General features: G+C 44.0%; 1 protein-coding gene across 2 annotated transcripts; it reads right to left on the bottom strand.

The window, feature by feature from the left end:
- Nucleotides 1-505: 505 nt before the first annotated feature.
- On the bottom strand, nucleotides 506-27,283 carry LOC120049987 (AT-rich interactive domain-containing protein 2-like). 2 transcript variants are annotated; one of them, XM_038996547.1, is made up of 21 exons: nucleotides 26,797-27,283; nucleotides 26,591-26,684; nucleotides 25,634-25,731; nucleotides 18,150-18,283; nucleotides 14,054-14,272; nucleotides 13,529-13,596; nucleotides 13,216-13,285; nucleotides 12,747-13,003; nucleotides 12,474-12,570; nucleotides 12,058-12,267; nucleotides 11,508-11,675; nucleotides 10,894-10,972; nucleotides 10,556-10,690; nucleotides 10,087-10,277; nucleotides 7,474-9,836; nucleotides 3,196-3,341; nucleotides 2,789-2,927; nucleotides 2,620-2,711; nucleotides 2,396-2,519; nucleotides 2,094-2,185; nucleotides 506-1,930 (listed from the first exon to the last, which is right to left on the bottom strand). In XM_038996547.1, exons 1-21 carry the CDS (start codon nucleotides 26,886-26,888, stop codon nucleotides 1,819-1,821), a joined length of 4,980 nt encoding a protein of 1,659 aa, XP_038852475.1. In that variant the 5' UTR covers nucleotides 26,889-27,283; the 3' UTR covers nucleotides 506-1,818. The 2 variants fall into 2 exon arrangements, with proteins under 2 accessions (XP_038852475.1, XP_038852476.1); XM_038996548.1 differs by having other exon boundaries at nucleotides 10,894-10,969.
- Nucleotides 27,284-27,886: the final 603 nt, after the last annotated feature.

Here is a 27,886-nt window from a genome sequence, read left to right as displayed (position 1 = left end):
CGGTCCCAGATATAACCGGAACACTGTTTAGTTGCCAATGATATGAAAATATTTCCTTGCTTTTTAATTGAACTGAATGTATATGCAATAAAATGACAAGAAACAATTATACCAGTAACTGGCATGGGGGCTAAAAGGTTGTAATTTCATAAACAGTAGCAGGAGACTGACAATTTTAGTGACAGGCCATCAACAGAACATTCAAGTAAAAGGTAAGCTACACTCAGAGCCATATATACCCAATTAAGCTAGTTTGGGTGGACAAACCTTTAGATTGAAAATCATTCTGATCCACTTTCCACTGGGAGAGATGATCTAGGAAAGAAACTTTCTAAAACAGCTCAACTTTCTGTTGTAATTTGATCAATAGAATACACATTTAGGGAAAAATATTTTTCATTAAAATGTGTGTATTTAAAAAGTGGATGATCACAGCCATGTAACATTGTGGAACAGAGGCACCCATTGCCTCCTCACACCACAAAACAAGAGCCCCAAAAAGACAAATTGTTCAGTCTTTTATTTAAAAACTATAAACAGTCACCAAAGTAAATAAAGCCAATCTAACAGACTGTTATGTCTATGTATAATAGCACATCCTACTGACACTGCAGAAATGAGGATGGGTGGGCTGCCCCGCTCGGACGCTAACAGGCAGTCATTAATGTTACACAACACACCATAGAGAGGATAGTCTGAGGACGTGAGCCGGAATGTGGCATGGTATTAAGAATGAAAAAATAGTACAATAAAACGCCACACTATATTAACATAGAAAAAAAGTAGTGAAGAAAATATACCTGCACATAAAGCAAAGAACACAGGAGAAAACCTGTATAAAACTCCATGTATTTAAACCAATTTACAAATACAAAAAAAAAAAAATGTACGCGCACTGTGCTCGTACAATGACAAACGTTTACAGTGGATACATGTTGGGGGTGAGGGGTGAGAGAATACCTTCAATATTATTTTCTTCTACAAAATGACATGAGATATATTATTCCATACTCTTTCAGCCAGCAAAATGAGTTCTACAAGGTATTATAATACAAAAAAAGTCAGTTCCACAAAAAAAACTGGTTTTCCCCCCTTAACTTTACAGCATCAGTACCTTTGCAGAAGTATTTACAGGTTTTAAGTACATTCATCCACTGCTGAGTATAGAATCACATTAGATACAAGTAACCAGGGATCATTAAAAAAAAAGAAACTTAGATTCTACCAAAGTAATGCTTCTATTACTCCACAGAGCAAGTTCCCCAGTGGCTGTATCGGCATGAGAGGATTTTCTTTATATATATATATTCACAAATATTTACAAGATTCTTTTCATTAATTGTAATGGTATTCATTTCAATAATAAATAAGTGAAAATATATTGACTCAAGTAAGAAAACCACGCTACCAAGTTGTAAAGAAAAACAATCGAGCCAGTCTCCTGCAGCTGTGTCTCCCTCCCCCATCTCTAGCCACTCTCCTCCCTCCGCAAAGCAAAACTCCTCAACGTACTGCCGCTCCTACTCAAATAAGTTCTCTGCAAACAGTCCCAGGATTACAAAAATGTGCTCGTATTTAGGGTTTCATTAGTGGAGTCCCTCAGGGCAGCAGTCTAAAGAGCTCCCCCTCTTGGGCGGCTGGTGGAAGACCCTGTGGCAGTTTGTTTTGTGAAGGAGATGGGGGGGATTTGAGCACAGTGGGGTGAGGGAGGGGAGTCCGAAGGGCATGGTCTGGTGTTGCCCACCTGTGTGCCCTATTGTCATGACACCCCTGAAGGATGGTTCTCCTATTTTTGGGGGTGGGGTTGCCCTTGTGAACTCAAGCTTGGAGAGAGCGAGTCAGTTCATAAAGGCATTTGGCGAGCGTTGTGGAGACCTCCATGTTACTGAGTGCCAGCACAGAGAGGTGACTCTCATGCCTCTTCACCAACCTGAGAAGACAAGACAGGAAGCTGTCATTACATACTCTCCATCAAACAGTAAATAAACATAGGTTTAATTGATTATGATTCATCACGCCGATCAAACACAGCACGAGGATTCCTCAGAAGACCCTTCTGTAGTTGTGAATGTATACAAAAAAAAAGTTCTTACTTTCGACCGCAGTCTGAATACTTGGCGATGTTCTTTAGCGTTAAGGCAGCAGTTAGTCGTATGTGTTTGGTCATTGGTCCCTCTTTTTCATCCTAAGGAAAAGGATTGTGAAATTCATCAGTTACAAGATACATTGACAACAAAAGATTTCCAAGTGGGAATATATGATAAATATGGAGTAGTCAAGGACTGCAATGATTAACATCTTAAAACTTATTTCCACGTATACAATCATACAATTCTGTCAAATGTCAGCCAGACACCTTCATTGTAAACAAACAGCTAAGCTCAGCCATACTCACAGTGAAGTCCCTGAACACCAGGTTCCGAGAGCCTCTGCGTAGTGCCATAAGGGCTGCGCTCGGATGATTGACAATAGCTTTCTGTGCTCGCGGTGCTGGAGTGCTGCTTGCCACTGGCTGAGGCCTGTGGAACAATGCAAAAGAGTCTGCCACACATAGCGCATTCTAGCATCACCAGAATGGACATTAGCACTAGCATGCTAAGCTAACCAGAGGGTACATACTTGGAAGTTTTCTGATTGGAGTCCTGCGTCTGTGTCGTTTCCTGCTCCAGTTTTAGTGCGGCCAATAGGGCATCTCGAGAACAATGCTTATCCTACAGGAAGAAAATAGGATAATTGTCAGTAAAAAGCCACAAACATGGACTGATAGATTGAGAAGGTGTAGTCTTACCTGTAAATGGGTTATGAAGGACAGTCTCTGTCGGGGGAAAGGTTCACATCCCTCCCAGAGGCACTGGCCTGGGTACAGCTCCTTGCCACCATGCTGCGTGGCTGCATGGTAGAACACCCTAGACGGCGTCTCAAACCACCTGGAAGAACAACACGGATAACAATGGGACAGTCAATTAACAGACCACTTAGACTCAATTCTGATATTATTTCCACTAATTGGTCTTTTGATCAAACAGCTCTGAAAAAGATCTGATGTGATTGATCAAAAGACCATTTAGTGGAAAAAATACCAGAATTGAGCTGCCTGTCTAAACGCAGTTTTAGTTAGCCATGATATGAACACACCTTTCCCGACACAGGACTTCTTTAAGTAGGTCAAGTCAATATGGACAGAGATTGACTCACCGTTTACAGGACTGCCACAGACACTTGAAGTTCTGTCCCGCTTTCCTGGTCTGTTCTGGGGGTGCCACCATGGCTTGTGGCCCAGAAAGGGGGGTGTTGGGGCTGGAGCTGCCAGCCTGCACAGGCTGAGCCACTGTTGGCGGAAGCTGTGTAAAACCAGGCAAAGCTTTATCAGACCAAATAAACAAGTGATATTTTGTGTTGTATGATTGTTTTACTATTTCCCAAATAAAACAAACAAGTCCAAAACATTTTTTTTGTATTTCTTTTACCTTTTTAAACAAGATAAATTAAGCTAATTTTGAAGAAATACATTTAGATTTTAGCCTAGCTACCCTCTGCTTACAATAAATATGGTACAATAAATATGAATATCCTACAATTTGCTTATTAGTTATTCAGAAATTAATTAAACAAAAATATGAACAAAGAGTTTGAATAAATTATTCAAGGTCCTAGAACCTGAAGACTTTCATCATTAATCTTGTTTCATGCAAGTAATTTGCTTGTAAAATGAACAACTAAGCCTTGAATTGCTATACGATGACATGAAAGATCACACACACCTGCCAATCCAATAAGTGCAATATAAAACAAGTCAGTCTGTATAAATCATTAAATGGCCTCTAACCCTACTCATCACAATGCAGTTGATTTTCCCAAATAACAGCAACAGAAAAGCCTTGTAGTTGCATGTGATGGATAGCACTCTCCCACCTACAACTACACATTTAAGGACTTGACCGATTGTCCTTTGGATAAGTAGGTCAGATTTTTTACTTGTCCAAAAGCTCAAGCCCCCCCAGATCCACTTTCCAAAATAAAATGCATGACTACCTTTTTTACCATAGAGAATCAGACAAATGTAGGCTATACTCTGCCAATAGGCTTCTTTGCATATTCAAGCCAGTCTCAAATTACAACACTGCCCCTTTAAGCCTCTCCTGGAGATTGGTTGGCCACCCTTGGTAGCCTATAAAATATGGCAACATTACAATTACAACCAAACACTTCTCCTTTATAAAATAATTCCCCCCAGGGCTCGAAATTAAGGACTTCCCGTCATCCCTGGAACGACAAAAAATATGTCTACGGTTCATAACAGACTTGGGGACGACAGATCCCGAATTCATACAACCACCGCACATTAACTCTTTAAAAAGCAATGAGGCTGATGCGTCAGATCAAACTATTTAGCATAAAATGTTGATAATGTTTTATTTCTTCATGTTATAAACTCAATGCGCACATGGCTGTAGGCTATGCGCAAATGTTCCAAAATACAAATTAGCAGGAAAACATTGTTCTCCAAAGCACACCGCATGCGCGAGCAGTTTCATGTGACAGAGATGAAAATATGTTAGAAATACAGGGGAGATCTAAAGATACATCAACTTTAATCTTGATGGTTGTACAGTCGTCTCAAATAAAACTGAAGGACCTCGGCGTTACTCTGGACCCTGATCTCTTTTGACGAACATATCAAGACCGTTTCAAGGACAGCTCTTTTCCATCTACGTAACATTGCAAAAATCAAAAACTTTGTCCAAAAATGATGCAGAAATTAATCCATGCTTTTGTCACTTCTAGGTTAGACTACTGCAATGCTCTACTTTCCGGCTACCCGGATAAAGCACTAAAGAAAACTTCAGTTAGTGCTAAACACAGCTGCTAGAATCTTGACTAGAACCAAAACATTTGATCATATTACTCCAATGCTAGCCTCTCTACACTGGCTTCCTGTTAAGGCAAGGACTGATTTAAAGGTTTTACTGCTAACCTACAAAGCATTACATGGGCTTGCTCCTACCCATCTTTCCGATTTGGTCCTGCCGTACATACCTACACTACGGTCACAAGACGCAGGCCTCCTTACTGTCCCTAGAATTTCTAAGCAAACAGCTGGAGGCAGGGCTTTCTCCTATAGAGCTCAATTTTTATGGAATGGTCTGCCTACCCATGTGAGAGAGACAGACTCGGTCTCAAACTTTAAGTCTTTATTGAAGACTCATCTCATTAGTAGGTCCTATGATTGCGTGTGAAGGTAACCGGAAAGGCACTGGAGCAACGAACCACGCTTGCTGTCGCTGCCTGGCCGGTTCCCCTCTCTGCACTGGGATTCTCTGCCTCTAACCCTATTACAGGGGCTGAGTCACTGGCTTACTGGTGCTCTTCAATGCCGTCCCTAGGAAGGGTGCGTCACTTGAGTGGGTTGAGTCAATGACGTGATCTTCCTGTCTGGGTTGGCGCCCCCATTAGGTTGTGCCGTGGCGGAGATCTTTGTGGGCCATACTCGGTCTTGTCTCAGGATGGTAAGTTGGTGGATGAAGATATCCCTCTAGTGGTGTGGGGGCTGTGCTTTGGCAAAGTGGGTGGGGTTATATCCATCCTGTTTGGCCCTGTCCGGGGGTATCGTCGGATGGGGCCACAGTGTCTCCCGACCCCTCCTGTCTCAAACTATTGCAGCATAAATACTGGAGGCTGTGTGTCGGGGGGCTAGGGTCAGTCTGTTATATCTGGAGTATTTCTCCTGTGTGAATTTAAGTGTATATTTTCTCTCTCTATCTATCTCTCCACCTGAGCCCTAGGACCATGCCTCAGGACTACCTGGCCTGATGACTCCTTGCTGTCCCCAGTCCACCTGGCCGTGCTGCTGCTTCAGTTTCAACTGTTCTGCCTGCGTCTATGGAACCCTGACCTGTTCACCGGACGTGTTACCTGTCCCAGACCTGCTGTTTTCAACTCTCTAGAGACAGCAGGAGCGGTAGAGATACTCTTAATGATCGGCTATGAAAAGCTAACTGACATTTACTCCTGAGGTGCTGACTTGCTGCACCCTCTACAACCACTGATTATTATTATTTGACCATGCTGGTCATCTATGAACATTTGAACATCTTGGCCATGTTCTGTTATAATCTCCACCCGGCACAGCCAGAAGAGGACTGGCCACCCCTCATAGCCTGGTTCCTCTCTAGGTTCTGGCCCTTCCAGGGAGTTTTTCCTAGCCACCGTGCTTCTACACCTGCATTGCTTGCCATTTGGGGTTTAGGCTGGGGTTCTGTACAGCACTTTGTGACATCAGCTGATGTAAGAAGGGCTTTATAAACAATTTTGATTTGATCAACTAGCATGGGTTACTAATATGACTAGGATTATGCTTGGATACTTTGAAACAAGGTAAGAAATGCATCATAAAATGACAAAACACCCAGGTTTCAAGGTCAACTCCACCAACCTCATGTTCATTATCTCCAGCACAAAACCAGTGTCAACATATGTGAAAACACTGCATTTATACGTTTGTAGGGAAAAAACCTAAAGTAAAAAAGTTCTACTAGATTACATTAACAGTTATTTTCAAACACAGATTCAGTGATGTGGAGAGCAAGAAAATACCTCCCTTTGGCTAAAAACGCATTGCAGGTTGACATACATTTTTTAAAACTTTTAATCTTACCCTGTGATGTCACAGAGAAGCATTTATTTAGGACTTTTCTTCTCATCTTTGTAACCACAGATTGTAGAAACGTGTTGTTTTCACACATGTATACACTGGAAATAATGAATGAGGTCAAAAAGTGGTGGAATTGCCCTTTAAATAGCTTCAAAATGCAGACGCCTCCACTCAGATTCAAGGTGGGTGATGTGCGGTGCGCAACAGACCGGTCTTGTGACCATTTGATCTGAACGAACCGTGCCTTGAGTATGTCGAATCAAGCCTTTAGACGTTAATGACCCTTCATTATATTTGTCAAACATGACTGGTGTTCAGCCTGTATTTATGTAATTAAAAGTCTCATTAAAGTTTGGCTACATTTTCTGGTGCCTCCCTCATGTCAGCATCGGTTTGGACGTGAGGCTGTAGCCAACATGCATATCATCTATACTTTGACATGTAGGCTTTTTTATTAATGTACATAAAAAATAGATTTGAATATTATTCCAATGTTGACCTCTGATCCAATTCTGATCTGAGTAATTGTTTGATGTGAAAAAAAGTGTTTTATTACTCGTCTGAACTTCAATCTACATTCTTCTTGTCCAAGCATTGTTTTTATTTGTCCCAGACAAGAGAACAAGCGTTAATGTCGAGCCCTGCATTTTATGTTTGTGAAGAAAAACGGAGTCACATGTTTTACCAGCAGGGAAAGAATGTCAATGATCCAATAAAGTATTCAAGATAAGTCAGCAATCTAATGAGCTTGCTAGCCAACTAGTTGACACGGCTTGCAAAACTGGGACAAGAAACAAATTGTTGAGCTATGTGAAACTCACCGTAGAGCTGGTTGCCTGTATGGTCGAGCAGTTCCTCTGCTGCGTGGCATTCCCCATTGCTACTTTGGCTACTGTGCTTGGGTCGGCTCCAGCAGGAACGGCCACCATGGTGGCACTGCAGCCCGCCTTGTTGGGGTCGCTGATGGTGATGATCCTCACTCCCACCTTACAGGGAATCCCAGACGCCCCCTTGTCCTCCTCTGCCGGCCTCTTGAGTGCACGGCTCTCGCCACTCAAACCATTGGCCGGCAGGGTCCCTGGCCCCGTGGAGCCCTGGGAGTTTACAGTGACAGTGGGAAACAGCTGCTGCCTGAAAGCAGGCAAAGTGTAGTTAGGCCCCGTCCCCATAGGTCCGTTAGGGAAGGGGCCTGTTGCCTGAGGCCCATTGGCAAGGCGCTCTGCCTGCTCAGCTTTGGCAGTATCCTGCTGGGGGACAGAGGGCTCCTGGGGAGCCCCATGCAGTTTCTGAGGAGGACCCACCTCCCCGTTCCCCAAGTGTTTGGAAGCGATGTGATTTGGAATGTTTTTGCTTAAGTGGGCACCGGTGGAGGCGTCCCCTCTCTCAAAGTCACAGACCCCATTGACAAGAGCCTTTTTGGGGTCGACGTGTCCCTCCTGTGGGTTAGCCGGGCCAGAGGGCTGTTTCCCGTTGGTGGGGCAGCTCTCGCTGGCCGGTCCATTGACACAGGCCCCCTGGCTGTTCCCTGAGTGGTATGGAGGTAGACTGGAGTCCATGCACTTCCTCCCATTAAGCAGCTTGGCCCCTGGAGCATCAGCCCCTGCCAGGTCTCCGTTGCTGGTTTTGGTGCCAGCCCCATCGGCTAGAGAGGAGTTCTCCATCACCTCGATCTTGCGTTCGTGGATGTGCAGACCCGTGGCGTCCTTGGCCTCCTCCTCCTTCTGGCAGATTATCTTGTCCCCCCTGAAGGGCGGTGGTGGCCCGTGGAGGGTGTTGCCTGTCTGGACCGCTGGCAGGCCTGGTGCAGCGGCTCCTTGGCTGATCTGGGCGGCGGCTGCAGAGGCTGAAGTGGTGAAGCCTGTATTGGGCACCACAGTGAAGGTGACCTGGCCACCAGGAGCCTGACCCTGGATGATGGTGGCGGGGCTGCTGGTGGAGATGAGCTGCACCGTCTGGAGAGGCCCCCCTGGGGACTGAAGCTGGCTGGGGACCAGCTGTACATTGAGCTGCTGGGGCTGAGGCTGGCCCTGTGAGGCCACCTGGTAGAGCACCTGTGGGCTGGGGGAACGCTGCGTGCTACTAGGGGGAGGCACCTGGGGCGCGGGCAGGATGAGTTTGCCGCCCGGCGTGGAGGGCCGCTTTGGAAGCAGTAACTGTTTGATCAGGCTGGACTCTGTGGAGGTAGGCTGGGGGGACGGCTGCTGCTGAGGCAGGGGCTGGGCCTGAATCTGAAACTGCTGCTGGGGGTGAAACTGCTGCTGGGGGTTCAATTGCTGTGGTTGCCGTTTGACCGACAGCATCTGACTGACAGAAGCAGAGCCCTGCATTGGGATCTGGGTGTTGGAAGGAGAGGGCAGGCCCTGGGGCAGAGGAGCGATAATTGGAGGGCAGGGTGGGGGGTTGGAAGGAGTGGGAGGCTGTCCTGCCAGTTGGATGGCCTGGCCACCAGACATGGTGGAGGGGTTGGCCAGAACGATCTGATGGATAGCCGGGGCATAGGCCTGGTTCTGCTGGGGGTTGGGGCTGACAATGACCACGCTGGACTGCTGCTTCTGGTTATGAGTGGATGTGGGCGGTCCGCTGGCCTGCGAGGGTGCAGGCTTGGGGGCGATGTTCTGGAAAGTGACGCGGGAACCCTGGGCGTTGGACACGCCGGCGATGGTGAACACCTGGCCCCCGCCCACCTGGAAGTTTTGCAGCGAGGAGCAGGGGGCAGACACGGCGGCGTAGTGCGGGGGGGCAGAGAACACAGCCGTCTCCTGCTGGGGGCCCTGGGAGAGGGCCTGGGGTACTGAGGAGGAGGGATTGTGCGGCAGGGGCGGCCGCTGGGCGATGGGCACCCCCTGAACCCGCGCCGTGAAGATGTGGCCCTGCTGTACCTGTTGGAACAGTGTGACGGGGGTCCCGGTAGGCGCCATGACCTGTTGATGGTGGAGCTGTTGGGCCATGTTGGGGCTGTGGTTCTGGACCACCTGGCCAGAGGTGGGGATGGAGCTCTGGACCATGGCCGTCTTGAGGATATCCCCTGACTTGGCCTGCTGAGCTGAGTGGGGGTGCTGATGTGGTGAGGCCTGGGGGTGAAGGGGGAGCCGAGGAACAGTCTGAGCCGATTGGGGGAGGGGTACACCATCCTGCATGGTGGAGGCCACCTGTGGCGCTGCCGGGTTAGCAGTAAGGCTGGGGACTGGAGGCCGGGCAAACCCAGGATGCCCAGGGACAAAGTGTAAACACAGAGAGAGATACAATAAAGAACACATTAGAATCATTGACTGAGGTCCAATTCGCACAACTGCAAAGTATGTCTCACCATACTCCAAGACAACATGTATAGCAACTATGTCTGACGTTTGTTGTGATAACAATCAAGGTAGGTGGAAACTTGAATTTTAATGCCACTAACTACAAAAATGTAGTAAGTTGTACAGTGAGTTTACCTGACGGGGATGCCTGTGGGTCGACAGGGACGTCGTGCCTGGGCCCTGGTGTGGGGCTAGCCTGCTGCTGGTAGTACAGCTGGATGGGCAGTGGGATGGCCCTCCGTTTGACCCCCACCACATGTATGTGTGCCTGCGCATTGGGCTTGGTGTCCTCCAGCCGCTTCACTGTGTGGTTTGGGAAGATGGTCCTACAAAATGAGAGAGAGACACGGTGTGAGTGTAGTCGACACTAAAACCTTGTCAATCATGTTTCTCAAAGTCATTGAATTTGGACCACTGTATTGTAACTTGTCCATGAGGTGATTTCTTGGTTGAAAACATAACATGAATACAAGGCTTCCAGGACCACAATTGGGAGAGAGAAAAAAAGGGGAAAAAGCTGTAAAAACTTCTAGTTGTGTGTTCTCTAAATGATGACAGTTTTCAATGAAATCGATTGATTTAATATGGGATTATGCCAACCAACCGTAGACATTTGAGGAAGCCTTGGGAGGCCAAGATGCCAGCGCGTCCCATCTTGCTGCAGGTGGTGAGGTACTCCGAGTACATCTCTGAGCGCGACACTGAACTCTCGCCGCTCACCTCGAAGTGGGCGTTCAGCCTGGTGGAGACAAAGGGAACTCAGGATGTATCTATAGCTACTCAGGGGTCAATTTTGACCAGCAAGCTGACTGCTTGACCTGAGAACCACTGTTCAACTTACAGAGAAACTGAGGAGCTAAGAGGTGTCACAGAGAGAGCATGACTATGAGAGGGTGTGTGTGTGTGTGTGTGTGTGTGTGTGTGTGAGAGAGAGGGACTCACCACTGCACTGTAAACTTCTCCCCATCTAGCTCAACAATACCAGGAGGGGGAGGAGTGGACTGGACAGGGACTCTTGCTGCTAAAGTGAGAGATGACATAATTAGTGAGTCTAATTTGATCAACTTACAAAAGTTTTTGAATAAACCCATTCTCTATGCTGAAAACACTTTTGTTCTGATGTGAGACTGAACTGTCAAATCTGCAGAACAGTGCTCCTGTTGTACATGGTGTGTTTAGTGTGCTGTTCCTCATTTTGCCCACTAGGGAGCAGCGACAGTACTGTACAAGCAGACTGCTGTGTTTAACCTAGCTTGAATTATTCCTAGCACCTCATGCCAACGTCAACTTTAGCTGATTGATTGCATACAACAGGGGTTTACACCATTTTGCCTGATCGTCTCTAACGTACACGACAAGAAGCAAGGCTACATAGAGCTGAGCCTATAATCGCAGGCCATTGTCTCAGTTCCTTTATACCATATGCCTAATTATTGCCCTCACACGGCTTCTTCTGAATTCTTATTTTATGTACAACATGAATATAACCTGGCTTAGTTTAATTCCAATGTGCATCTGAAGATCAGGGGACAGGGTTTAAGTGTTAAGATGCTCACCTGGGATAGGTGCGCCCTGCAGCGGAGCAGGCAGCTGTTCTACAAGCTGCGGCCGCACCTCGGCCACCTGGCTCTGCCCAGCAGCCTGGTGCTCCATCAGCCTCACAGCCGTCAGAGCATCCGGACCAAAAGTGTGCAGGTCCACTGACACCAGCCGCACCAGCAGATCTGCCCAGGGAGACAGAAATATACAGTTTAATAACATGTGTCTAAATTGTTGCATGACAGTTATTTTGGATTTCCCAATTCTGAAAAGCATTGAATTTCCAACTCCTCCAAGAGACGACGAATATCTTCTGCGGAACGAGTTTGATTGTCAATTAATGCAGCTTGGTTGCTGTGCCATGCTAAGAGACTATACTTAATAAAACAATACCCAAACACTCGATTAGCCAAGATGTTAATGCTATACTTACACTTTATCTCAGTTAGATGGTTCTCCAGCCCCTCCATTCTGTCTTGGTTGTTTATACTACTACATGTATCCTCAATCCTGACTAGTGTCTAGGTTACTGGTACCCTGGTTAGGGCTAGGTTGTTGGTATCTCACCTATGCTCCTGTCTACGGAGGCGATCTTGCTGCAGGGGATCTCCCCCAGCTGGGCCAGCAGGTAGAGGACCTCCAGGGAGGACATGAGGAGCATGAGGTCAGGCAGCGACAGCAGGCCGATCACCTCCCGGTACGACTCCTGGTCCACGTACTCACAGATCAGCACGCTGTTGTCCTCCGCCTTGCTCAGATTACCCAGGATCTCCATGGCTGAGGGGAGGAGGAGGAGGAACAAATGGTCAGGCTCTGGGAAAATCTACACTTTGACCTTTATCACAATTCATGCTTACTGTTGTTACGTAAAGACATGAAGTCGCTTTCACATTAAAAAGGACCGTGATACAAAAATATATCTGACATTTGTAATAAAAAGACCCAGACACTGACAAAGATAAAGTACGGGCTCTGACACTCACCCCTCATCTTCAGGAACCTGTCCCTTGACATCAAGCATTTGGTGATGGTGTGAAACATTAGGTGGGTTGTTCGAAAGTCAACAGGATCTAACTGAAGCTATTGGGAGAGAAAACAGACATTAACTCAGAATCATCAATAACACAAATGCTCTGGACCAGCTACAGCCATGTCTAACATTATACTGAATAGTACTAATTAATGTAATGAAATAGCTCAATACTGCACAAAATATTAACTTTCAGAACATAAATATAGCAGTAAAAACGCCTCACCTCTGCGGCCACGTTGCCGAGTGTATCCAACCCCAGCTGCCGTAGGGAGATGAAGTGGCAGTGGGCGCACAGTAAGAGGAACCGCAGACAGGTGCGGTTAGCAGCAAGCAGTTTGACGTTGGCCTCCTCGAAGGAGAGGTTGCGGAGGATGACCCCCACCTGCAGGACCCGCTGACCCTCGATGTCGCCGATGCCTAGGTTGCGTGGAGGATGGAAGAGGGCGCCCCAGCGCTCGTCCCCCGACATAGTGTCTGTCACTGGAAGAAGAGCAGAGAGAATAGTGAATGTCTGATCCACCAAGGACATCATGTCAGAGCAATGGCCTTAAGTATTTTTTGTAAGAGAAATCTTCAAATACTTTATTACACAAAAAGTTCACAAAACAATGTCGAAATATTTATTTGACGTAGTATTTATCCCATTGTTGTAAAATTAATATTTTATTGGTCTGTCAGCATAAACTGTTTACCTTGTGTCAGGCTGGTCTTGTCCCAGATGAGGTCCCTGACTTCAGAATCCTCTACCACATCCTTCCAGAACTGTAGAATCATATTCACAGATTATTGTTGGAATACTGACTGCTGAAAAGATGCATAGGCTATAAAAAACAAGAGCAGTTAAGGCTGATGTACTCCTGCGAAGCCAGACATCACACCGTATTTCACTAAGATCCCTGAACGGCTGGAGGCGAGGTAACAATTTTTTTTCTCCCTCTGACCAAAAGCCTTGTAAATTACAAACCTATAGTATACATATATAGTGAGTCTTTCAGTCAAATCTACCTTCATGAAGTCCCGGGAGGTTTGCTCCTTCCAGTCCATCCCAAATACAAAGGAGAAGCTGCCTAGTGCTGCAAATTCACAAGAGTACCGTTAGAGAGAACATTCCAACCCTTACATTCTGAGACAGAAGGTACTTTCACACCTGAGGGATCAAAAAAAAAAAAAAAAAAAAAAGGTTCTGCCATGGCAGTGCCTTGAAAAGGAATGCAGTGTTCACATTTTGTTGCGCTAAAGCCTGGATTTTTGCATTTTGCTTCAGACTCTAAATGAACAAGTTTACCAAGGAGGTAATAACTCATCTAGTGTCCATACAGGCAAATGAAAGGGAATAAACAACTTTCTCCCCATTTCCACTTTGCCCAAAAAGGGAAACTGAGCACAGTAGTGCGAGTGTCTCAACAGTTCCCTCACCAAGTTCCCACGGTAAACAAAGATTACAAAAAACACCCATACATCTCTAATTACTGTTCTGAAAAAATAGATTTGGATACTAATGAAGAATATTTAAAGGTGTTGAAGACGTACAGTCATCGAAGACACCTGCATGTGCCAGCAGCAGCGTGATGAGTTTGGGGTCTTTCTCCAGCTGCATGGCATGCTTGCTCTCGTTGGAGAGGAGAGTGCAAACATTGATTGCGAAGTCCACTTCATTGGGCAAGCCCGACAGGAGAGAGAGCACCAGTTTGTTATAGTCGCATGGGGGCGTGAACTCCATGGACAGTCCATAGCTTTGGCGGAGATAGTCTGGGGACAAAAAACAACCACAAATCCAGTTGTAATTTCAAAGTGAATGTAAAGAAAGCCTGATGAAAACATACAAAAATATTACAATGTTGTGCTATAAAGACCTTGAGAAATTATGATTTATGAGTTTATTTAGACTGTTTAAAAAAATGATTGCAACTGCATGCACTGGGACACCTGCCTGATAATGAATATGCATTCAAAAATAGGAAACAGTGATTTAAGTCACATGCAGGGGTGGAGTTAACAAGTGCAACTTCCTGAAGCCTCAGTCTCTTGGCATAACTTTGCTGGGATGGCAATGATTGTATGGCATATTTCAGTTATTTGAAATTGATTACAGTGCAATCAACGGGATATAAATAGCCAACTCCTCACAGCCGCCAGCTCTGCATCTGTTTCACACGTGTGTGTGTGTGTGTAGCTGTCAGGACTCCTGAACTAGAGCTACTTCACACACAGCGGGTATGGTGGTAATGCACCATCACACAGCACCATGGTAACACACTGTTGCAAATTGCCTGCATGCCTGGGGACATGACAACCTCAGTTCAGATTCCCCCATCAGTAAGAGTGTCTCTCAGGCCTGGGCAAGATTGGACAAAAATTATAATACAAAGTCAAGATTATTCAAACAATTATCTCAACAGCCATATGAGGGAGGAAATGAGCTTCTGGTGGCAGGGCTATGGTTTAAAGGCCCATATGTTTGTGCATAAACAAAAGGAGTATAAATGTAGCAGACCTAATACAGTAAGGAAGTATATTGCGTCTCAGTTCTGAAACACACCATTCAACAGCTCAAAGACAAATCCTAGTACAACTCGTCAGTCTTGGTATATTAGCTACTTTCATCATACATTTTAAGATCTTGTTGTCTTGCTAACATCCTCCTCTGTTGAGGTTTCTTTACCCCCCAAAAAATGGAGCAAGAAATGCTCAGCACCCACTTGGCCATTTCAAGCAACTGTATAACCGTATTACCATAAGCTCTCACTTTAAGGAGCAGGCTTTACCGTAGGAGCAGGCATTACCGTAGGAGCAGGCTTTACCGTAGGAGCAGGCTAGCAGCACCATTATGACTAACTAAATTGCAACATTTGGAGAAGAGCTTCCAAATTCTATCTTGATGAATCTATGATTATGTTATGAGGTGCAATAAACTATCTGAAAGGACCAAGCAAACAAGCCTGCAGTATATGCACATTCAGATGACTAACAAATGTGTGCTGTGAGTAGAGAGACTTAGTTGAGAGGAAGTTCAGTGCTGAAGGTAGCCATAATGTTGACTCCATTTGAGTCGTAAAGTTGACTCAAATTCAGAGTTGGCAGTGCTCTTCAACAGCCCCATCACTTGATACTTGAAGAAATGTACTTGAAGAAATATCCACCTTGATAAACTTGCACCAAGGTTGTCCTCTGACCTAAGACTACTTTTATTTATTTCACAGCATCCCAAAATCCACCAAAGGGTGGTCGCGATACCTCACAGTATGGATACAGTAGAGTATCGCAATATCATTTTTGCCGTTTTACATCGTTACTGTCACTATAATTGTTAAAGGTAACCTTGTTTATTAACGTTAGCTAACGCTAGTCAGGTGTACCTGCCCCACAACTCAGGTATTTATCATCCTACAGCTTTTTCTCCATCTTATTTCCCCCCCAAAAAAAGTTGAGCCAACAACATGAGCACTTTAACCTCCACAACTAATTTTCTCATGGCTTTCTCTTGTCTCTCTGCTGCAGACATACAGTATAGTGAGCATCGAATCGCGATACATAAACAATCGCAATACATATCATATCGGCACCTAAGTATTGGGGCGGCAGGTAGCCTAGTGGTTAGAGCGTTGGGCAAGTAACCGAAAGGTCGCTAGATCGAATCCCTGAGCTGACAAGGTAAAAATCTGTCGTTCTGCCCCTGAACAAGGTAGTTAACCCACGGTTCCTAGGCCGTCATTGTAAATAAGAATTTGTTCTTAACTGACTTAAATAATAGGTAAAAAAAAAAAGATTGTGATATCGTATTGTGAGGTCCAATACGATATTATCACAGTACTTAGGTGCCGATTTGATATGTATTGCGATTCTCAAGATTCTATGTGTATTGCGATCAGATACTGCGATTTGATGTTCCAAATATATTGCTCACCCTATGTCTGCTGCAGAGGGACAACAGAGAGCCATGAGAAAACTAGTTTTGATCAGTCAAGGAAATAAAATAGCTGAAAAGAAGATGAGAACAAGCCATCAAGGAAAAATACTGGAGTTCTGGGGCAGGTACAGCCAACTACCGCAAAATTAAAACTGCAATGTTGTCAAAACGATAAATCAAAAATAATATCCCAATATTTAACTATCTATTTTTTCCCCCCATCACTAGCAATTACCCAGCCCTACCTCACAGATGTGTCCAATAAAATCACTCTTCTCAAAGTGTAAATAAGAAACTTTGTTTTTAATCATACTTGCATTTGTTTGTTTCCTGGAATGTCACTGTTCTGAAATACCACTGTCCTTTTAAGAACTAGCTCGAAAGCAAGTATTTTTTTTAAATTTCCCCTTTATTTAACCAGGTAGGCTAGTTGAGAACAAGTTCTCATTTACAACTGCGACCTGGCCAAGATAAAGCAAAGCAGTACGACACAAACACAGAGTTACACATGGGATAAACAAACGTACAGTCAATAACACAATAGAAAATCTATATACAGCGTGTGCAAATGTAGTAAGATTAGAGAGGTAAGGCAATAAATAGGCCATAGAGGCAAAATAATTTAGCATTAACACTGGAATGATAGATGTGCAGATGATGTGCAAGTAGAGATACTGGTGTGCAAAGGAGCAAAAAAATAAATAACAATATGGGGATGAGGTAGTTGGGTGGGCTATTTACAGATGGGCTGTGTACAGGTGCAATGATCAGTAAGCTGCTCAGATAGCTGATGTTTAAAGTTAGAGAGGGAGATATAAGACTCCAGCTTCAGTGATTTTTGCAATTCGTTCCAGTCATTGGCAGCAGAGAACTGGAAGGAAAGGCGGCCAAAGTAAGTGTTGGCTTTGGGGATGACCAGTGAAATATACCTGCTGGAGCGCGTGCTACCGTTGGGTGTTGCTATGGTGACCAGTGAGCTGAGATAAGGCGCGACTTTACCAAGCAAAGACTTATAGATGACCTGGAGTCAGTGGGTTTGGCGACGAATATGAAGCGAGGGCCAGCCAACGAGAGCATACAAGTCGCAATGGTGGGTAGTATATGGGGCTTTGGTGACAAAACGGAAGGCACTGTGATAGCAAACTGGATGAAGTCTGAGTAGAGTGTTGGGGGCTATTTTGTAAATGACATCGCCGAAGTCAAGGATCGGTAGGATAGTCAGTTTTACGAGGGTATGTTTAGCAGCATAAGTGAAGGAGGCTGTGTTGCGAAATAGGAAGACGATTCTAGATTTAATTTTGGATTGGAGATGCTTAATGTGAGTCTGGAAGGAGAGTTTACAGTCTAACCAGACACCTAGGTATTTGTAGTTGTCCATATTCTAAGTCAGAACTGTCCAGAGTAGTGATGCTAGTCGGGCGGGTGCGGGCAGCGATCGGTTGAAGAGAATGCATTAAGTTTTCCTTGCATTTAATAGTAGTTGGAGGCCACGGAAGGAATGTTGTATGGCATTGAAGCTCGTCTGGAGGTTTGTTAACACAATGTCCAAAGAAGGGCCGGAGGTATACAGAATGTATACAGAATATGGGGCCATCCCTTCAAGAATCTTTATTCTATTTCAAGTCGTAGCCCAACCAAGAAGATTTGGGCCGAACTTATGTAGGTAATTATTGCTTTGTGGTTGTTTGAAGACACTTTGTAAAAGAGGGAAAGCTTTACCTGATACAGTGTGTTGCTGGTAGTTGTAGGAGCAGGGGATTGCACCAATTGGAAGAGATGGTTTCGGGTTCCCAGGCTGCACCTCGTCATCATCCTCGCCGAAGTGATGGACTTTTTCATACTTTTCTAAATATCTGTAGACAAAAGAGAACTTAACGCTCAAAGGGTGACTGATCCAAGACCCCACCTATTCCCAAAATCTAATCTAAAATGGCCTCTATAGCAAATAATCCTGTTTCACCCGATCCTCAAATCTGCCTAACTAGGATAAGTCCTGCATCCTTAGACTGTGGCTAAACCACCAACTGTTGTGCCTCCAAATCCCTGATAACAAAACTGGACACCCTGGCACATTCCCACCATATAATTTGCCAATGGAGTTCTTTATGACAGCCACTCTGAGGAATTTGGTTAATGCTTGCAATCACACAAGTAAACTGGTAGGCTACACTCTGGCATATAAAGACTCACAAGCCTACTTCTGTGAACTCCTACCATTTTCAAAGTCCTCCTACAGACAACACTAATGTTGTCAGGCTATCTATGCCCACATCCTATTTCAACCCCAGCAACAAAGCAATTCCACTACTCAGCCGCTGCCGACTGGAACAAACTACAAACGAGGCTCACAACACAACCAATGTCTCTCGTCTACTTCTATCGACAGAGTGAATATGAAAGACTACACGACAAAGCATGAAATGAAAAATACTGCCAGAGGGGGATACAATCCAATCCAAGTTTGACATAGAGACCATCGGTTATGATTAAATAATTATGTTTACGCCTAGCTGACTCAAATCAAAAGACATGTGTTACACCATCTGCATGACAGTGCAAGTGTTTAAGCAGAGTACAAGTGATGAATCCTTTGTGCCCTATTGCTTAGGGCAAACTAGTTTATCAAGAGTTACAACCAATACCAGTCTTCCTTAATATGTTAATATTCAGCTCGGATGTGACACAGGTGAGGATGATATCTTATCACCAGCACAGACAGAATATTCTAGACACTGGGGTGATGTCTTCATTCAAATGACCACCCGCTCAGGTGGGGAGAGGTGCAGAAAAGTAGAGGGAATTTTAATGAAACAAAAAGACGGATAGCTTTCTGTCGAAAGCCAAAAAAAAAAGTCTACAAAAAAAACCTGCAAAACCTTACTTGAGTTAATGTCTAACAAGTGTTGCAGCCGTCTCTCACATGTTTAGGTAGGGTGGGACCAACACATATACACATTGAATATTTGTTTACACAGACACATGCTGCAGTGGTGGCAGCAGGAAATACCTCACCAGTGGTAGCGTGGAAAGCCCTGGCTAAGCGCGGAGTGTGTGTGCTGCCATGAGTCAGAGTGAGAGCCCCATTCTGAACGGAGTCCCAGTACTGCTGCTGGTTCGCTGCGGCCAAGGTAATCCCCCGTCCACGGCGTGTGACACACTGGACTATAAATACACCAACTCTCCGTTTGGAGAGGAGGGGCCCCGGCTCTGCACAGCATCATCACACGCTTGTCTGGGCACGGGCAGAAGGGGAGGCTGCATGGTGGGGGGTTCTGTTGCAGCTGCTCATGTCTGCACTTCCCTTTTCATACATGGCTGGCAAAAAGCTCCCATTCTTCTGACAAGACAACAGCCAGTGTGCCACAGAAAAGCATCACAGAATTAAGAGGCCTTCTCATTTTATCAGTGTCTAATCAAGTTGACATATAAAAATCGTGTCATCGCAGGTGTCATACCATCAGCAGTTAAAGAACAAGCAATTAAGGTGGAACAGGGCTCTTACCTGTAATTTTTGTCCCCAGAAAAAGAAAATCTTAACAAGATGACCCTTTTTCAATTAACCTGAACGGCACACAAAAATGTAGGCAACTGAAGCCATAGATCTACCACTGCAAATGGTGACTGTTTGTAAACTGATGTAATTTAAGGTCGTCCGGATCATACAAGAGCTGATAGGACATAAGAGCAACCCTCTCAATAAAGGCTGCCTCAGTGAGTGTGAGTGAGTGAGTGAGTGAGTGAGTGAGTGAGTGAGTGAGTGAGTGAGTGAGTGAGTGAGTGAGTGAGTGAGTGAGTGAGTGAGTGAGTGAGTGAGTGAGTGAGTGAGTGAGTGAGAGAGAGAGAGAAAATTGGGTGCCCCCTGTTGGACAAGCACACAATCACATTGAGTAAACTGGCATTACTACTGTTCTATAAATAGGTGAATATATATTACTATACCTTGACAATCAAATGCATGCAGATTCATTTGAGCAGACAGAGACAACTTCTTAAACATGGGGGCATACAACAGGGACCAATGAGCAACACTAGAAATCCAGATTATATAGCCTAAAGCTACATCAATCCATAGGCTGGTTTTATTGCTGATAAAATAATAAATGGAAGCACTATATACAGACTACTACTGAGAGTGGGGGTGGGTGAAATCCAAGTACTCGGTTGAGGACAAGAAACTAGACTGGGGGAGACCATGGTAAACTACACTGAGAAGAAAGCTAACAACTACAATCAAGGTGGGAATCACAAAGGTAAAATAATGCCATTAGACAAAAAAGGAAACACTGAGCTCAAGACCATGCTTAACATAACGAGAATGGTGGGTAAGTTTAATTTGTCAGCCCCCTAAATACATTTTCCGCTGGTGTAGTTTACTTGATGCAAAGTTATAGTCTGTCTCACTTTCAAACATTTCTTTGTGTGATCTGCAGAGAGCTTACCACAGTCAAAGACAATTGTGACTGCATGCCCAATCCTAGACCAGTAGTAGTAGTAGTAGTAGTAGTAGTAGTAGTAGTAGTAGTAGTAGTAGTAGTAGTGTTGCCTACCTCAGCTAGCTTTCGCTAGTCCCAACATCTCCAATCCCCACCTCTATGTACTGTTTTATCTGTGATTCAAAACCTCTCCAAGCTATTGTTGCTGACAAGGTTTTACAATTTCAAAAAAGTCAAGAGAAAGGCATGACAAGCAGATAACTACTGACAAAATAAGGGGGCATGCTGAGGGAGAGCAAGCTGTGGCCTCACGCAGTGGCAGAAAACCAGAACAAAACCCAAGCAAATGGCGCTTCACCTGTAATCAAATTGCAAACAAACAGACTTTCTATAGTTTTCTTTGTCCAACACACAAAGTTAGGTCCTACTTGTCAGTTAAGTCTTGTAATGTATGCCAGGCATTAGAAAAAGGATTTGGAGTAGGGAGAGCAGCTGTTTCTTAGACAGTGGTTCCCAGGTGTACCTTCTTTATAGAGTGAACAACTTCTGCTGCCCATCATTCGCAGCAGTTTGTCCTATCGACCTAAGTGGGGAACTATGGAGTGATTCAACTTTAGTGGATTGTTATTGTTAGGCCTACATCTGATGATAGAAAACACCTAATCCAGATATTTATATTAGGGGGCGGTACGATACCAGCATCGCAATACTCAGTATTGTGGCAAGGAAACAGAACAGGAAGAGGATTTAACTTATTTAGGAAAACAGCCCAAAAGTTGGAAACAAACATCCTTATGTCATCCAGATTCTCGTTTATACTTAACAAATATAAAAACGCAACATGCAACAATTTCACTGTTACAGTTCATATGAGGAAATCAGTCAATTGAAATAAATTCATTAGGCCCTAATCTATGAATTTCACATGACTGGGAATACAGATGTTCGTCACATACACCTTTTAAAAAAAGTAGGGATTGAAGGTCGGAAAACCAGTCAGTACCTGGTGTGACCACCATTTGCCTCATGCAGTGTGACATCCCCTTTGCATAGAGTTGATCAGACTGCTGATTGTGGCCTGTGGAATGTTGTCCCACTCCTCTTCAATGGCTGTGCGAAGTTGCTGGATATTGGCGGGAACTGAAACACGCTGTCATAAACGTCGATCCAGAGCATCCCAAACATGCTCAATGGGTGGTGACATGTCTGGTGAGTATGCAGACCATGGAAGAACTGGAACATTTTCAGCTTCCAGGAATTGTGTACAGATTCTTGAAACATGGGGCTGTGTATTATCATGCTAAAACATGGTGATGGCAGCGGATGAATGTCACGACAAATGGGCCTCAGGATCTCGTCATGATCTCTCTATGCATTCAAATTGTCATCGATAGAATGCAATTGCATTCATTGTGCATAACTTATGCCTGCCCGTACCATAACCCCACCATGAGGTACTCTGTTCACAACGTTGACATCAGCAAACTGCTCACCTACGATGCCATACACGTAGTCTGAGGCCAGTTGGACACACTGCCCAAATCTCTAAAACGACTTTGGAGGCAGCTTATGGTAGAGAAATTTCAACAGCTCTGGTGGACATTCCTGCAGTCAGCATGCCAAATGCACACTCCCTCATAACTTGAGACATCTGTGGCATTGTGTTGTGTGACAAAACTGCACATTTTAGAGTGGCCTTTTACTGTCCCGAGCACAAGGTGCACCTGTGTAATGATTATGCTGTTTAAATAGCTTCTTAATATGCCACACCCATCAGCTGGATGGATTATCGTGGCAAAGGAGAAATGCTCACGAACAGGGATTTAACCAAATTTGTGCACAAAATGAGAGAGACGCTTTTTGTGCCTACGGAACATTTCTGGGATCTTTTATTTCAACTCATGAAACATGGAACCAACACTTTACATGTTGCGTTTATTTTTGTTCACTGTGTTTTCCAAGCTATAAAATTCACATACAGCAAGTTTTTTAAAGGACCAAAGAGATGTCTGCTTCGTGTTTCCATTTTTGCCATGCAAAAAATATCACGATAGTTGTATCGTCACAGCCCTAATTTATGACACTGGTTTAGAAATCAAACTGACTTTTCATAAAAATTAACATGGTATAAACAGCTTGGGTTACACCAGGAAACTGTTGACCTTGTCAAAAAATAACATGCGTTTTCTGTAGCTCGCTGATACATGAGTTTTGCTACATAATTTTAGCACCCTCTATTTAGCATCAGAGAAAGACATACCCTGCTGTCCCCTGATATCTGTAACACTAGATCTATAAACGCTGTGGGCATGTTTCACCTTTGTTCAGGTGCCAAGGCTAATCTCACTAGCAAACGCTGTGTGAATGAGACAACTTGATTGTCTCTGACTTCACTTTTGCAAGAAAACAGCAAGGTAGTTCTAATCCAGCTCTTATTTTGGCATGGGCATCACAGTGCTAACAACATCATGTAGGGTACAGTCTATTCACAAGCTGCATCTCAGTCTTAAGAGACATCCTCTCCTGAACTAAGGTTTTGCTCAGGTTCCCAGGTTGCAGGATTACTTACTATTTTCAGTGCCTTGCCCTTGGCAATGTTCAATTTAAGTAGTGGTACAAGAAGACCAACAAGCAAACAAAGGACTCCCTACTTCCAATACATTTGACTATTCAGTGTTTGCCCTTAAGACCACGTTGTTATTGAGATACCCCTCCCAGCTAAACCAAAGGGCTCTTTGGTTCCAATAAGTTTCACTGTTACATGCTTGCTTGCCCTATAAGAGAGACCTGGCATTGGGCTACATCTCCCACTTAAACCAGTTTGAGTTGACGGTAGAAGGCGGTCTTAACCTGGCCAATTCAAATTTTGTTTGGTAAAGACACAGGAGTATGTTAAAATAAACCTATATATATATATAGGTTTATTTTAACATACTCCTGTATATATATAAGCTGTGAAAAAAACCTTCCAAGGAAAAGAAGTTTGACCATTCTGGTCTACAACTACCATGTGATCCCAGTGGGGTGTGTCATGGTGTAAAACACAGGAGAAGTTTAAGGGAGTGAGGTCAAATGCAGGCTTGAAATGGGTTAGAATATATGAAGCAAAATAAGCAATGCTTATTGGCAGCTCCCAACAGCTCCGTCCAACCTGCTGTCAGTTAGGCTATTTACAGCTCTGTGTTTCAGTCAAATATTGTTTTACAGGGCTCTACTCTGACATTTTTGTATTTATTATTTACAAGGAGCACATGTGCACCTAAGTTGGAAAATGTAGCCAGGTGCAAACAAAGAAATTTAGGAGTGCAACAAAAAATATTTGAAGAAATAATGCTAGAATCCTTCGTTCTTCTCGGCACACTGGTGCTCCTAAATAAAATATCACAATACTTGTATCGTCACAACATATTTGCTGTCACGATACACATATGCGAGTAAAATAGTCACATTGTAGAGCCCTGCGTTAGGCTATATCATAAGTTAGCCTATGACTCTTCAAATGACAATTTGAAAGGGGAAAAAGTCTCACTGGTTGCAGGCTTTTGTTCCCAGCCAAGCAGCAACACACCTGTTTCTTGGTTGAAGACCATTTAGGCCTTGTTCATTGGTAGAATCAGGTGTTGCAGCTGGGCTAGAACAGCCTGCACCCAACTTCACAGGGTGAAATTGCCTGCCCAATATCAAATCAGGAAGTTAATGTTCAAATACTTGAATTCAATAAACTCTTATAGGGTATCAAGTGTTTCTATTGTTCATCTGATGCCAAGAATGAAATCCTTCGCTAAAAATGCTGGAGTAACCAGCACCATTTGGAAACACTTCATTACAATGCTTGGCCTATCATTGGCTCTGCATGTTGGGGCTATATAAAATCCCATGATGACTTAAGAGAGGAAGGCAATAACATCTTCAGGCCTATGCCGAGTTGTTCAAATTCATAAGCCATATCTGTAGGCAGGTATGACACTTAGGTAGAGTCTGTGTGAACCTTGTTTAGAATTTGACATGCCTACATGATTGGATACTTGCAGACTATGTTGACCTACTGCTCTTTCAACCATTCCCAAACTGTGAAGGTGATTAATGCAACAGGATTATTAAAGATATGCTGCTTCAACTAACTGGCAAAGCAGGGTTATATAAGCAGCCTCCAGGTTAGACTGGTGAATGTGATCCTTCCTCTTAAAAGGATCTTGGCCGTGGCAATGATGGCAATATTTTGGAGGGAAAAGGAGACTTGAGCAGAGAAGCAGCTCCACACTGTCCACAGGCTTGCTGCTGGTGAAACATCTACACCGAGGTCAAAAGGTGTTTAGGGTAACGTGCTGTTGATTGCATAGTTATGGCAACGGCTAGCCTATTCAATGACAAATGACCAGCCAGCATTCAGTAACACACCAATCACGGACCATTTAAAAAGCATTCCCAGTTCATGTCCCTTACTAATAGTTTAAATCTACAAAGAGAAGATGTATGGCAGTAGTAAGACATGGCATATAAAAAAAGATATATATATATAAAATAGTGATCTGCATTAACCCACTAAAATGTACTAAATGTTATGTCAAAACATACTGTTATGAGGCATAAACATTGCGGCCAGTGTAAGGTCCAGTATAGTGTTTTGTTTTCTGTGTTCAACATCTTTAAAAACTGTCAGCGATGCTGGATTGTTGCATGGTCCTTTCCTGCTTCCAGCCTCTCACAATTTGTAAACATTTGCCACATGCTGTCTGAGTGTAGTAGCTAATGCAAGACCATGCCACTTACCGAAGGTAGTACTGTTTTAAAACAAATGCTGCGTTTGAACAACTCCTTGGGAAATTAAAATCTTCACCCAGCTCAGACCACTGATTTTTGTCAGAAACCTGTAAAGTAAATGAGGATGTTATTATACATTTTTCAATTAAGCAATATCAGGATGCATAAAATATGAATAAAACAGTCAAACAATCTGATTAGCATCTAATAAGATGTTAATGTTAGCTACTTTTATTAGCTAGAACTGTGTATTTAATTCCATGTTTGCAAGCTATTTAGTTATCACCGCAAGCAACAACTCACAGCTAGCCACAGCTTGAACTGGATGGCTTACTTACTAGCTAGTGTTAGCAATCTGGCTAACATTACTTTTCTGGCAAGCCAAGCGTGCAGGCTAAATGTGGTAGCTACCAAAGCCCGAGACAATGATGACCCGCTTCAGCACAATGCTAGTAACAACGATGGAATGATGGCGAGCAGTCTTTATTTGAGTAATTGTTTTCACGTTTACAGTTTTCAATAAATAGGCCTGTGTGCGGCCTACATTGTCTTAAGCCATAGAGCCAAAGATGGCTAATGCGAATAACTAGCTTCCCCCAAATTATCGTAAAAAAATCTAGTTGCACAAAATGTTACCTATCCCCCGCGGCGAATAGTTCTTCCTAGCCAGTGCTCTGTGCCGATAATCGATGTTAAACGTGCCCGCTAATTTTGAGTTGCTCTAACTGCACTCAGACTCCGAGCAGTGCAGCTACCGTACGGACTTTCAATTCAAACCATACACAACACAAGCCACCACATTGCATAGATGGCAAACTAGCACAAGGCCGACCGCAATCCTCTCTCTCCTACAGCCGTTTTAGTATGAAATAGCTCTTCATGGTGCCGAAAGAGAGTTCTCTAGCGGTTCACTGAAGACTTCACTGAAAACCGAGAGTGCGAAAATGCACTTTTAGTTGCACTCACCTTAGCAAATCCACCCAACGAAATGACTCTGATATAGAGAGCATTAAGATCCAGCTCTTTCCCACCCACGACAGGAATCTTCTTGAACGGCGATCTGAAGGAAAAAATCATTAAATACATGGAGAATAGTATTACTAATAGTTTGTAATCATCCATAGTCATATGTACATGATGTTTAAAGGTGTATTTAAACGCCCCATTCTCACCCTCTGCTTCGGTGAAATTGCCGCAGCTCGTCCAGGAAAGCCAGTCCTTTCCTTCGCTGATCTAGTAAATTTTTCCCCGTCGAATTTGCCATTGTTTTTGCATGTAAAAACGGTTAAAACCCCACTCACTCGCTTCCTAAGACACCAAGGATCCCATACTCCGCCGGCGCTCAGTCATTCGCGAAGCTGAGTGTTTAAAAAAGTTAAAGAAATAGCTAATAGCAAGAAGAGCGCCAGCTCGCTAATAAAGACTGATGCACAGCTACACACAGAAAACAAGCCGATTCAGTAAGTTGTAATAAACACTTAGCCAGAATAACGACCGATTTCAACGGCAAACTAAAACTGCCATTGTAAAATATGCTAAATTAAGTTTTGGTATCAAATGTGTTCGTTTGGAGTGGTTTGACAGTGTGTTACGGACGCGGCTCCAAGCAATCGCACACACTGTAGAGCGGCAGCGGGATCCAGTTCCAGACAAAAAGATCTGAGGCCTCGAGCTCGTACTGCCACGCAGCGCCCTCTACTAGAAACAACGGTATTGCACTGTCCAAAGCGGTTTATTGGAACAATAGACAGTGTTGTCTTTTTTAGAGATCATCTGAAATTTACAAGACCCGTTCAAACAGAACAGAATTACTACTGTTCGTGGGGGAGGGGAGCCCTACTTTATTCTCAAAATTGGTTATATGTTGATCAATATTAGATGCAACTGACATGCAATTAATTTCCTAGTAGTGTAATGGTTTCATATAAATGGTAAAGTTTGGTGAAATTACTGCTTTCTCTGAATATTCTTAACTATTAGACTAATCATTACAGTTAATAAAGTCACCATAGTAAATTCAGTTTTGCTCATTTCATCCACAAAATGAGTGGTTCCTGATATTAGTTATCTCAATGCCAAAAACAGTATCCCATTACACCACATTGCTTTGACACCACAAGCTGTGACAGTTCATAATTAAGTTGGCTTGGCCCAGGGCGGTACTCTAAACTGTATAATAATGTATCATTACTGTACTGTTTGTTCACAAATACTTTCTCTTGGTTATATTGTGATAACGAAATCACCTGGTCGTTTCAATAG

The sequence above is a fragment of the Salvelinus namaycush genome, chromosome 6 (genome assembly GCF_016432855.1).
Source record: "Salvelinus namaycush isolate Seneca chromosome 6, SaNama_1.0, whole genome shotgun sequence".
Lineage (NCBI taxonomy): Eukaryota > Metazoa > Chordata > Actinopteri > Salmoniformes > Salmonidae > Salvelinus > Salvelinus namaycush.
This window is presented reverse-complemented; position numbering and strand designations above follow the sequence as displayed.

What these genes read in the sequence shown, in the direction of transcription:
- LOC120049987 (XM_038996547.1), bottom strand. Translation starts at nt 26,888, where the DNA reads ATGGCAAATTCGACGGGGAAAAATTTACTAGATCAGCGAAGGAAAGGA. An exon ending in TTAAAACAGTACTACCTTCG is followed by an intron (nt 18,284 to 25,633) that starts GTAAGTGGCATG and finishes TTTTGTCTACAG; the next exon opens with ATATTTAGAAAAGTATGAAA. An exon ending in TATTCAGACTGCGGTCGAAA is followed by an intron (nt 1,931 to 2,093) that starts GTAAGAACTTTT and finishes TTGTCTTCTCAG; the next exon opens with GTTGGTGAAGAGGCATGAGA.